Here is a 12,736-nt window from a genome sequence, read left to right as displayed (position 1 = left end):
AGAGCTTTAGCATTTAAAATGGCAGATAACAAAACTGCAGCGCTCACTTAGAATAAACAATTATATTGTTTGTTGGTGTGGATATAGTTGCAGTTATAGTTATCTTTACAGTTGATGTGAAAGGGCCTTTTCAAATATTGCCAGTGGTCTGATAAGTTTTAAAGATCAAAGTGCACAACAAATAAAGTTATTGCCTCCTAAAACAAAGAAATGATTCTGAACTGCCAAAAGTAATCAGCAATTCCAGTCTTACTGTGTTACATATCTATGTAACAGTGTAACAAATTTGCATAATGCCAGCCTATGGTCTTCACTGGTTGCCCACGACCATCATCTACTTTGACCTGCCCTCAAACACTGTAGTTGTAGCTTTGGACTGGAAGAGCTTGGTCCGTGATGTTATGTCAAGAAGTCATTGTTTTCAGCATTGCAAATCCACTTTGCATGCGTTTTAAAAGGATGAGGACTCGCACTGGAATTGATAAGGAAAAAAACGTTACCATCATTACTGTTCATATCACTGTGTATGCAAGAGTTGATGTATTGCCCCAGGTGAAATTCAGATATGTAAATATGTCAGTAATGAGCATTTATTTTCCGACACATGCTGAAAGAGGTAGACCAATCACAACAGACAGGGCCATCTGACCCAGAGCAGAATAGGCTGGGGGAAAGGAGGGGTTTGGAGAGACTGAATCTTTGAACAAACAGTTTTCAGACTATTTGAAAAATTAGGTGATGTGCAATGCATGCCTTTTTTACCTTTTTGATGCATGTAAATCTATTGTAAGAGGCATCCAAAACAAAATTAGAAACGTTAAAAGTAGCATAGCAGCGGCACTTTAACAGATCTTGACAGTCATGAGGGTGTCAGGGAATTCTAAGATGTTTTTCCCCAGTATGTTGGCTGCACCACTTGTCTAACAACTTTTAATAGTTTAATTGTTTACAATTAACAATACTGCTTCAAAAGTAAGTTTATGCAAAACTAAAAAATTATATTTATGAAAGTCTGCATATTCTTCCCACCTGCAAGACAATAAGACAAGTGCACTCTCAAAATGCAGAGAAAGCTTGAGATATTTATTATTGGTTACATAATGTGATTATACACCAAGAAGAGAAAGAAAAGCAAAAGGTGAAAAGGCATTTCCTTTACTTGCAACTCTTATTTCTTGATACTGCCTTGCAATGAAGAACTTCATGAAGAAGAAAAAAAGGTACATCAATTACACCAGAAATGCTAAAGCATGGCTTCCTTACTCGTATCAAAAGCCACTGCTCACATCACCATTGCTTATGAGCAGTTGGCGCTCTTCTGATTGGTCCATAAAAATTACGCATTGCCATGCCATTGGTCCAGGTGTTAGCCAAATTGAGGTCTCTCTCCCATATTTACTCACTAATGCAGGTCTTCCAAGATGTGGTGTCTTGACGAATCTAAAGACAAGGAGGGGCAGGCGTCAGTCAACGCAGCATTCTGCTTTTCATATCAGATTTATATTTGGTTTTCTGTTCCCCATAAACAAAAGTGAAGTTTTCACATGGTCAAGAGAGGCATAATGCTTAATTATTACATCTTTATTCTCTGACAGGCCAATTCCAATGGCTATAGATTTTACAGATCATTCTCCTGTATTAAGAGATTTATCTAATAAGTAGATCAGAGGCCAAAATTCATATATATCCTCCTTTGCATATAATATCCACACAGTCCTCCAAACACCTGATACTAGTCAATTTATCAGCACAAGAAAAGGAACAAAGACATACTGTAAATGTCATTTTCTTAAATCACCGCCTTGGTATTGTATTACAGTAAAAATATATTTCAATATTTTTGCTGGAAACAAATGTTTTTTTTTAACATACAAAGTGGAGAACTTAAAACAAATGAAAACATGCAAAGTACTATAAATGCTAAAACTAATACAGTTTCCTTTGCATCCTAGTTGAGCCAAAAGTCATTAATAACACACAGAAGACCAGGAGAAAAATCCTTCAAAAGTAAAGGAACCATTACAAATCTTTCCATTTCGTAGCTTATGACTTAAGATTAAAGTCCTAGATGATGAAATCAGATTTAAGTGCTTAACCCCATGCATAAGAATTGAAGCATTAAATTAAAAGTGGAAGTACTGAATCATTCTCTTCAACTCATTACTTGGCTACTGGAGTCACTTATTAGCATACACACGAGTAAGAGTGTCAATATACAGTTCAGAGTGCATGTGAAAAGTGCCCAAGTTGCAAGTTTTAAAAAAACATTTATCCCAATATGTGACCCTGGATCACAAAACCAATTATAAGTAGCACGAGTATATTTGTGGCAATAGCCAACAATACATTGTATCGGTCGAAATGATCGATTTTTCTTTTATGCCAAAAATCATTAGGATATCATGTTCTATGAAGATATTTTGTAAATTTCCTACCATAAATATATAAAACATTTATATTTGTGAATGAATGCAGCACAATCGCGAACATAAATGGACAACTTTAAAGGCCATTTTCACAATGTTTCAATTTTTTGCACGCACCCTCACATTCCAGATTGTCAAATAGTTGTATATTGGCCAAATACTGTCCTATCCTTACAAACCATACATCAATGGAAATCTTATTTATTCAGCTTTCATCTGGGGTATACTCATATCTCGATTGACCCATTTGATTCTCAATTGACCCATGTGACTGGTTTTGTGGTCCAGGGTCACATATGTGCATGGGAAATTCCGTACACAAGCCCATTCTGTGTGCGCACACAATGTTTAAACATCAGGCCCCAGAAGTTTCAAGAACTGTATATTCTTCTTTCAAACAACAATTGAGTGGACAGCTAAAATAAAATATATTTTGCTGCATGCTGTACATCCTAATTTCTAGCTTCTTTTATTTTAATAAAACTAATTTTAAATCATTCAAGTTATCTTATGTCTCAATTAGAAGTTTGCCGAGGGCTCCTAGCAGCCCTGGCATTCTGCCTGAGAACAACTAAAATAAACTGAATTATGAAATAGAATGGAAACACAGCTAGATTTATGAATATTACTGCAAAACAAAAAGATTAATTCCAAGTAAATAGTTACTTTCCTAACATGGTTTTGATTTATATTGTGGCTTTCCACTAGTAAACAAATGATTCACCATTATGTAACTCAATACGTAACACTTCAATCCTGAACATTTAATTTTGAAATTAAGTAAAATCTGTATCTGTAATTTTTTTTAAAATCTGTATACCATTTTAAAAATAATTGTGCTCCTTCAGAATTTATCCCACTTATGCCAAGGGCAACTTATTTATCCATCATGAGATACCATAGAACTCAGAAAGCATCACAACTGCATAAAGTCTGCACAAGCCAGAAAGCACACCGGCCCTTGCCCAGTGAAAGAAAGTCTCCAGAGTTATGGACATCCCGCTCTCACCATTTCTTGTTCCGAGGCTTCAGTTCCTCAGCCGCATTCCTCAAGAAGATGTAATTCTTTTTCTGGGGATTGTAATATTCATGTCCCTGTTAAACAAAACAGAGGGGGGGGGGGGGGGGGGGGGGAGGGGGTGAGCAGAGGTCACACTGGTTGTCACTCGAGTTCAGTAGAAAGTCATAGAACTTACTCAAGTTCTCATGTTTTCATCCTTTATCGTAACTGTATCCAAGTAACAAAGAGAACACCAAATCAACATTCCAAAGGTCCGTTCACAGTTCACACCAGGGAAACGAAACTACCCATATTTTGAAGAATATGGGTAACCAAACAGGCCCCATTGACTTCCATTGTATGGAAATAAAAATAAAAAAGTCAATGGGGCCCATCATTGTTTGGTTAACAACATTCGTAAAAATATCTACTTTTGTGTTCAGTAGAAGAAAGAACTTCATACAGGTTTGAAACAACTTGAGGGTGAGTAAATGACAATTTTCATTTGTAGGTGAACTATCCATTTAATGGCCATTTGCATTCTTATTGCATATTGCTACCTACTGGGTGGTCGTGCAAACTTTGTTTTTTTTTTACTTATTTTTTAATCTTAAAACTTAAAAATTATATTGTTTTTTTAATGCTAAATATATAAAATATACATACAAATTTAAAAAAGTAAGATTGTACTAAATCAATACAGTCTGTGCTTGCAAAGATATGGCTGTTTAAAATAATTTTTTATGTTTAGCCATTTTACTTCCATATTTGTTGTGAAATGTATTCCACATCTATTTTATTATAAAAATACATTACAGTATATAGACAATGTCCCGTTTTTATTCAAAAACATTTTGAATACACATTGAAGTGTGAGATGAGAATATAATAAATAAATGAACAAACAAACAAACAGAGCAATTCATATACAGTCCTCACACCATTGGTGCTCGGGCCCTAATTATGGAGTAAAATAAAGATGAGGTTATAAGTAAACTAACTATGGAACACAAGTTAAGGTTATCCGTAAACTTCACCAGGAATGTCGCATAACCTGCTATCTGTAATACCCCCAGGTGACATGCCTGTAGCACACACTAATAAACTAAACATTATTGTACATTGGTGTGGACGCTAATATAGTTATCGTTATGCATTTGATGCAAAATCCTGGGATTGACAAGTCTAACTGTATTTTATCACTCAATTTTTTTCTGTATATAATTAGTCCTTAAAATGCTTAAAAGTTGAGGAGCAAGTACAATGGTCGACTTGATTATACATTTTTTTTTTCTGTATCTTTTTGGCCATTGCGTTGTGCCTTACGCTGCCTTGCACTTTTCCTCCCATGAAAGCTGCATTAGGGCAGTGTGCCAAGTCAAAAGACCAACTTCTAACAATGTGGCTAAAGACCCTTGGATTCTGTTTGATTCCATTGCACTCTGTCAAGCTATTTTTGTATACAAGAATGTGTCTTATGTTAACTACTCATTCAGGCAACCCATGGACCAATTTTAAACATATTATAATAAACAAATCCTTTGCAGTCTCTTTCATGAATGCCATATTCTCCTGATCACTTTAGCATTACTGTTCTTTCTCCAATGCAATGTTTGCTTTCTAGCTGATAAACCATCACACTATTGTTGAACTTGAATTCAATATTATAATAGCCGTTTCAACGTTAAGCATCCAACCATATGAGACTAAGAGAATCTGGGGCAAACTTAAGAAATGCACTGTACTTTTGACATTACATGAAAATTATGGTTCAGAAGCATAAATATTGTATAAATGTATATTTGCCCTTCATATTAAAAATACACTGTTATGGAGCTTAAGTGAAGCTTAATCTATCAGATATCCTAACTGACAATAATTTATACAAAAAAATGTATACTTAAACAAACCTAAAGTCTAATCTAAAGTCAATTATCTGATGTTACAAAAAAAAATCTGTTATTTTATTTTACTGTCAAAAAAACGCTCAAATTATTTCTGATGTTAATAACATACAAATATTAAATATTAATTAATAATGTACCTTAGACCAGTCATAGCTGGAAGCGTAGGCAAATATGTTCCCATTGTTATTGAAGCAACAGGCTGTTATTGGTTGATCTAATTGTTCAGAGGTCTTCAGCTTAGTGCGGGCATCTTTATCCCAGAAACTGAAGCGCCCATCAGAGCCTACTGTTGCCAGAGTGCCATGGACAGGGTGAAAGGAGATAGCATTTACCTACAACAGAGAAACAAAAAGCATGACCATTTTCAGTTAGCTAAACAACAGGCAAATAAGGCAAGAAGTATTATTTTTTGAATATTGTCTTTCAACACTTGCCAGCCTTAGACTAGACGAAATACTCTAGCAAAATTTGCATTGCATTTAAAAAGTACACAAAAACTAGAAAACTCACAGCATAAATATCTTGGGGTGTTGCAGTATTGGTTCCATTTGACCTGTGGCACTTAAAGGTGAAATTGTCCTTGGCTCTGGGTTAAAATACATATATTAGATAAAAAGATATTCTGTGTTACTGTATTAGCTGTTAAATGTATAAACCAGATCAGATACAGACTTACGGGTTAGGTGGGTTTATGTAGTGAATGGCAACTCGGCCCTCAATGCTGCCCAGTGCAAAACCAGTAGGTTTACTCTGCTTGTCCTTAAAGATAGCCACACAGCGGTGCTGTTAAACAAAACACAGTTTTATAAGTTTAATATACTGTTTGCAACAGTATCTGCATTCTGCAGAGAAGAAAGAAACAATATAAAAGGTGAAATGGGCAATAAATCAACAAAAACATTTTAGAGAAGTTATGCAGGGCAACTACAGAGATGTTGTAAAGCGTATTGTAAAGCACTTTGGGTGTACAGTAGTATATAAGAAAAGCACTATATAAATGCCCCATTCATTCATGTTGGTGAACTTAAGGAAAAGACTGCCCAAAATTGAAAAATGTTTTGACCAAAAAAACAACCAAAAAAAAAAAAGCACCATAAAAGTACTGTAGACCATAAAGCTTATGTGCCATATTCAAAGTCATCTGAAGCCATGCAATAGTATTCCTCACACAAAACTAAAACAACTAAAGTAGGGCCCTATAAATTCTGCGATCACGGAATCACAAACGAAATCGAGGAATTGGCAAATTAACGCGGAATCTAGTGTTAATGCGGAATTTCGTGGAATTTTACATATTTGGAATGACATTGTTTTTGTGTGGGAGAAAAACGTATGTCTGGGGAAAATGCAGACCGGGGGAAGCAAATCTGGGCGACACAGCCCTGCTGGGGTTTAACCCTGCTGCAAAAATTTAAATGGAAAAAACGGAATTTTGGGAAAAATAAAACGGATTTTAAAGGGCCCTCCTAAAGTAGTTATTCACCAAAAATCTTACAATCCTCAAAATTAATTAATTCCTCCATATATTCAAACTTGACAAGTACCAGGTGGTTACAACTAGAGCCCGACCGATATATCGGCGGGCCGATATTATCGGCCGATTTTAGGCATTTTCCTATCTATCGGTATCGGCATTTATAATGGCCGATAAATGAATATTTTAAAAAATGCGGGTACGGTGATTCATGTAAGGGTGGCGCTGCCAATAAAGCACCTAAAAGCTGTCACAAGAACTGGCAAAAATAATGATTATGAATACAACAAATATAGCAAGGAGACATTTTAATTAAAGTGTTTTCAGTCAGTGTCAGCCAAAGATGAAGTTGACGATGCTGACTCGCGATCTTCAGTGAGCACATTTCATACGATTACATGAGTCTGTCTGCCTTTCGTTTTGAATTGTTCTGTTTAAAAGTAGACATTTCAATATAGATATATTTCAATTCTCAGGTCTATACGCTGAGTTTCGGTTCATGAGACGAGCTCCAGTTCACCCGCAGGCGCCTCCGTGTCGAGATTATCTATCGTCTGCTAAATTTACTTCTTATAAATTAAATCCAGGCAAATGGCTGATGAAACATTGATTAAAATTAAGATACAATTAATACAAAACGAAATTCACTTTGAAACGAAAGGTTTTGTGCTTTCTGTTTAATGTCTATGTGAAAGTTTCAAAGCATTAGTGCCGCTTTCAGAGCGCTCACGTCCGTAGTGCTGAACTGTCGCGTCTGTAACATTGTTTTTTCCTCATAAATGCAAACACGAAAAATAAAATAAAATAAAATAAAATGAATATTTTATGTAGCCTGTGGAGAATGAGAGCCAACCCTTCTTCATCCGGTGGGTAGTAGCCTACTTGTGATTTGCGCAGTGTAATTCACAGAATTGATTTCTCTGCTACAAGCCTCTGTCACGTATTGTGTGAGCTTGTGACTATTGCAAGCGCGCAGCTGAGAAGTCCTGATTATATTGTCTGCTATATTTAGGCCTTCTTATTTATTAAGGCAATTGGTTGATGAAACATTGATTAAAATGCGTGGCGCGAGCGATCTCCGACAGTAAACTGATTCTGCTTTGTCTAGTGTAAACAGCTGTTGCGACGCGAGCAGTAACGGCCGCGTCCGGTGTAGACACAGTGTTAAAGCTCATTCTGCCTGATAACGCTACGTTACAACATCAAGCAATATTCCAAAAATGTATATAATTATAACACTTTATATAGGGCCATTTTGCATTAAGAGTAGCTAGTTTCACGTTTAGTACATTTTGCTTACTAATTATTTAAAATAGTATAAAAGTACTGTACATATGTAATTAAAAACGTTTTCATTATGATATTATTCATTTTACTTTAGTAAAAAGATCTGAGTTCTTCCTCCACTGGTAGAGATTAGAGGAATTAAGAGTAAAAATAGAAGATAATAAGGTTTTGTCAGTGACACTTTTTATATATTTATTGATACAAGTTATGACTAAATTAAAAGACAAAGTCGTCGTTAGTGAAGATTATGCAACAGTATTTAGAATATAATATAATATATAACATGCAATGCAAACTAGTTTGGTTACAGCTCAGCTGTATAATTCTCATTCTATCATTCCCCCTGCCTCCATTACATATCTGTGTCACACAAGTGTTTGATTACCACATTTGAGTGATCATTGCAAAACGTGTTTATAAAATATATTTATTCTGTTTATAGCTACTGTGTAAAGTACCCATCAAAAGTTTGTACACACCAATAGGAAAGTGTCCAAACTTTTGACTGGTATACTGTACTATAATACACATAAATAATATTGCTACTGTATTATAATATACACGTAAATAATATCGGCCGATATATCGGTATCGGGCTTTTTTTACTTCCTAATATCGGTATCGGCATCGGCCCCCAAAAATCCATATCGGTCGGGCTCTAGTTACAACAGTTTTGAGAGAACCAAAACACAATAATTTTTGATTCACATTGTCATCTGTATTGAGCGCTTTCAAATTGAAAATGTTTCATCTTTGCATTTGGACTCTTAATAAAGTTTTTTTTTTTGTAAGAAAACTTCTATTATGTGTCCGAGCTCCTCTCCTCGTTGAACTTTGATATGTTTTTTGAGCTTACGCACAAAAGTAATTTTTATCTACTAACTACTCCTGTATTTTGCTCGGATGTTTTTTTTGGATTCTTCAAATCAATTACTTCAAAAATTGAGTGTTTAAGACATTAACTAATACGGACCTGATGCTTCAGAGGCGAATCTATACGTCGAAACTCTGAAGGCTGATTTTCCAACTGGTAAACAATAAGACCACGTTCTGCCGTAGCAACAACAGCCATTGGATATACCTATAAAACAACAGAGATATGCATAAAACACTTTCAAGAAATAATTTCAGAAAAAATATATTTTATGTACCATGTACTCCATATACCATGTACCATGTAGATGTTAAAATAGAAAGAAGTTCACTTTGCTAGACAATTACACACACACACACACACACACACACAAAATGAACTCAAACTATCAATTACACTGGAAGAGTGAAAGAAACAGATAAGCTTCTAAATTGATACTATAACAAATCATTCAAATCGCAGTCCTTTACCACATCTGCACAGTAACACCTCTCTGGCATCTGCAGGGACATCATGGGGTTTGGTGAACGTGTATCCCAAAACTGTCAAAAAAATAAAGAGGTAGAGAAACAGTTGCTAATTACACTGAGACTGAGGCTGCAATATTTGGTCAAATAAATATCATTTTGCGATTTTGTCAAATACTGCACACTGAACTGTGATACAATTAACATTTAACAACTACAACTTAAGATAAATTGGACTAAAAGAGATCCAAGTACAGTTGCAAGCCCAATTTGATGAAAATATCTTCAGACTAAGACAAACAGAACTGACCAAAAAGAACTGTCACTGGACAATGTTCCACCAAAGGATTTCAGTTTAAATACATCTTGGTCCATATATTATATGAATGTGAAGAGGTGAATCTGGCATGCTTTTTGTGGTGTAATAAGTTGCACTAGGACTAGGCCATATGAGGACTTAGACTATATTTCAACTGAGCAGCCCTAAAGACATCAAAGATGGGTTCCAGCACCTTCAGTGTTTTGTCCCAGCTGCCAGTCATAATACAGCTGTAGTTTGGTGCTTTTATCCAGTGAATTGTCTTGATTGGGCCTTCATGCTTGTCAAGGGAAAAGATTTTGGAACCTGTTAATCACACTTTAAACCAACACAACTGAAATACATATACTAAAAGGTATGGTATGGTATGGACTTTTGCTAATAACTTACTTTAATTAGCCCATTATACAGAAGCATAAGAATATAAATTGAACAAATGAACCGCTTACTTGCGCTATCTGAATGGTCTGATTGCTATTCAGATCCCACATTTTGGCAGTTTTGTCACAAGATGCTGTAAATACTTTACTGCCATCCTGTTAATACAAAGCACAGAAGCAGAATCAGGTAAGAGGATGTATCATATCAGTTAGTTATAAAAAGAATATGGAAAATAGGACTCTGGGTTCTTTGGTTCAAGATTCTGACATCTGACAGGTAGTACCAAATTGTACGCAAAAAAAAAATTCCAACAATCTATCCATTTCTTATTTAGAATCATTAAGAACCTCCATTCAATTTAGGAAATCCTAAATGGATTACAACAATGTGTGCATTTCAGTAGAACAGTTTTAGAGCTAAGTGAAAAACCAAATTCTGTCTAAAATTCTATGCCAGCTCTGACCCAAAACCAGAAATAAGGTAAACTAGCATAACAGCCTAGATTCAGATGCAGACAGTTGTGATGTCTAAGTTGTGCAAATGTAATGTCTAATCTGAGTAAGTATTGTGGCTTTTATTGTGTAAATGAAATGCCTAATCTGAGCAACGAGCAAGAGATGTTTGTTTTTGAGCAAATCAGTGCATTTCTTGTTTTCTGAGATTGTGCACAAGAACGATTTGTGCATTTGCACAAATGTGTCCAGTGAGTAAGATTCCCATTTATTTGCTTTAAATAGACTTTATGGTGAATCATGTTGGATGATTGGAACGTTGGACGTCTATAAGCTGTTAAAATAACCCACTAATAATTATGTGTGTGCATGATATTACATCACTCCAGCACACATCCAGAACTGGCCCTGTGTGCATCTGCTGGGCTTTAGGGACAGTTTGACCATTATCTTGAACCTCCCAGCACCGCACCTGAGTTAAACAATACATAAGCAAATGTATCAGTTGCAAGCTGAAAGAAGGGTTATTCAACAACTACAAACATGAGATGCAATAACATATTTGTGAGTGGATATTACAGTCAATGTGGTACAAATATAAAAACACTGACACAAAGAGACACAATTGAAAATTTATATTTAGGATAGGAGAAATTACTATGTCAACGGCTTACGTCATTGGCCCACGAGCCTCCGACAAGAAAGTTTCCAGGCATCGTAGGAGGACTGAATGCCAAGCAGCTTATGCTGTCGTCGGGTGGTGATGTTACTTCAACATCCTATAAACGACACCTCAATTTAATGAGCATGCAAATATAATAATATAAATATAAGATTTGAACGGATATTATATTTCTGTTTTCACCTTCATTGGATTATGACTATCTGTGGTGGTGGTGCCAAATACACCTGTTCCCGCGGACCCAAAACCCGTGTTCGTCCCGAATAAACTCATTTCAGTCCGTTAAGAGCTGATCAAACAAGAATGAATCAGATCCTATACACGGAACATGCGATGTAGTATTAGCACGTGACAACAAAGATCATCTACAATAACGTTACCTAACGTTACACTGATTCAAGGCAATTTAACGGTAACGTTAACAAACGGCTACTATTTTGAAAGTGCCTAAAATGATTCTCTTAGCAGGTTATAAAAAGCAAATTATCATGTTCACATGCATTAAACCACAAACCGCGCGATGGGTTTTAATAGTCTTCAGAAAATACAATTAAATTATAGCCCTGGGCAAGATCTAAATTATTGGCAATATGCTATCAACATATCTTAACCATCTAAACTCACTAACTCCCGCGGTAATATTTGATTACTCCCATAAAACCGATTCCCGCTTTAAACGATACACACATACATGATATACTCTGCTAACGGCACTTCCGTCGCTCAGTTATTTTGGACGTACTTTGATGACGTCATCCGTTGGTTTCAAACGCGTGATTTTTTTTCCCAAACCACTTCAGCGGAAATCCCGCCCTGCAGCCGATTCTAAAGTTTTCATTGGTCATGTCAATCACTGTACTGATTGCCTACACCAAACACTGATCCCTAAGCCTACCCGTCACTGTAACCTAAACCAATGAAATCGGCTGCAGGGCGGGATTTCCGCTGAAGTGGTTTGGGAAAAAAAATCACGCGTTTCAAACATAGACAGTAAAGAAATGGAACCACTGGGCTTCAGTTGTTTTGAACATTAATGAGGTTTTGTTTATTTTATTCAATGTATATGGCTACAATAGTGTTCCCCTAAACAACAAATTACTATCTGAAATTTCGGACTCTTTGTTTGAATTCAAAAGTGTGAATCTAACTGATAATATTATTATAGGAGGAGATTTCAACATGGTTCTGGATGAAGCATTAGATCGTTTTCCGCCCAAATTTAACACTTTTCAACCAAATCCTTATCTTCCTAATTTTTTTTTTTTGAATACTATTGTAGTGGATGCTTGGAGGGAGGGGAATCCAAATCTTAAGCAATTTTCCTGGTTCAAAGCTAATGGGACTTCCAAATCGAGAATTGATTATTGGTTAACCTCATCTAACCTATCTGGCTTTATCAAAGATATCTCAATATCCTTGGCACCTTTGACAGATCACTGTTGTTCTTTTTATCCTTACTCGGGCAAA

General features: G+C 35.8%; 1 protein-coding gene across 10 annotated transcripts; it reads right to left on the bottom strand.

Moving 5' to 3' along the window:
• Positions 1-1,062: 1,062 nt before the first annotated feature.
• rae1 (ribonucleic acid export 1) lies at positions 1,063-12,027 on the bottom strand. Of its 10 annotated transcripts, none has more exons than XM_077199081.1 (13): positions 11,961-12,027; positions 11,453-11,584; positions 11,262-11,366; positions 10,967-11,059; positions 10,204-10,290; positions 9,948-10,034; positions 9,439-9,510; positions 9,068-9,175; positions 6,010-6,116; positions 5,844-5,919; positions 5,471-5,665; positions 3,436-3,521; positions 1,063-1,440 (listed from the first exon to the last, which is right to left on the bottom strand). In XM_077199081.1, coding segments are annotated over exons 2-13 (1,107 nt in total). In that variant the 5' UTR covers positions 11,543-11,584; positions 11,961-12,027; the 3' UTR covers positions 1,063-1,439. The 10 variants fall into 10 exon arrangements, with proteins under 10 accessions (XP_077055196.1, XP_077055198.1, XP_077055197.1 ...); XM_077199083.1 differs by having other exon boundaries at positions 11,453-11,558; positions 11,961-12,023; XM_077199082.1 differs by having other exon boundaries at positions 11,894-11,983.
• Positions 12,028-12,736: the final 709 nt, after the last annotated feature.

The sequence above is a fragment of the Siphateles boraxobius genome, unplaced genomic scaffold (assembly GCF_051911475.1).
Source record: "Siphateles boraxobius isolate OS27281-9 unplaced genomic scaffold, OSU_SipBor_1 41, whole genome shotgun sequence".
Lineage (NCBI taxonomy): Eukaryota > Metazoa > Chordata > Actinopteri > Cypriniformes > Leuciscidae > Siphateles > Siphateles boraxobius.
This window is presented reverse-complemented; position numbering and strand designations above follow the sequence as displayed.

Bases quoted from the DNA above. Each gene is read 5' to 3' on its own strand.
- rae1 (XM_077199077.1), bottom strand. From the start codon at position 11,542: ATGAGTTTATTCGGGACGAACACGGGTTTTGGGTCCGCGGGAACAGGT. The intron at 9,176-9,438 runs GTAAAGGACTGC...GTTGTTTTATAG, and splicing joins GGTGTTACTGTGCAGATGTG to GTATATCCAATGGCTGTTGT. The intron at 3,522-5,470 runs GTACATTATTAA...TTTGTTTAACAG, and splicing joins CCAGCTATGACTGGTCTAAG to GGACATGAATATTACAATCC.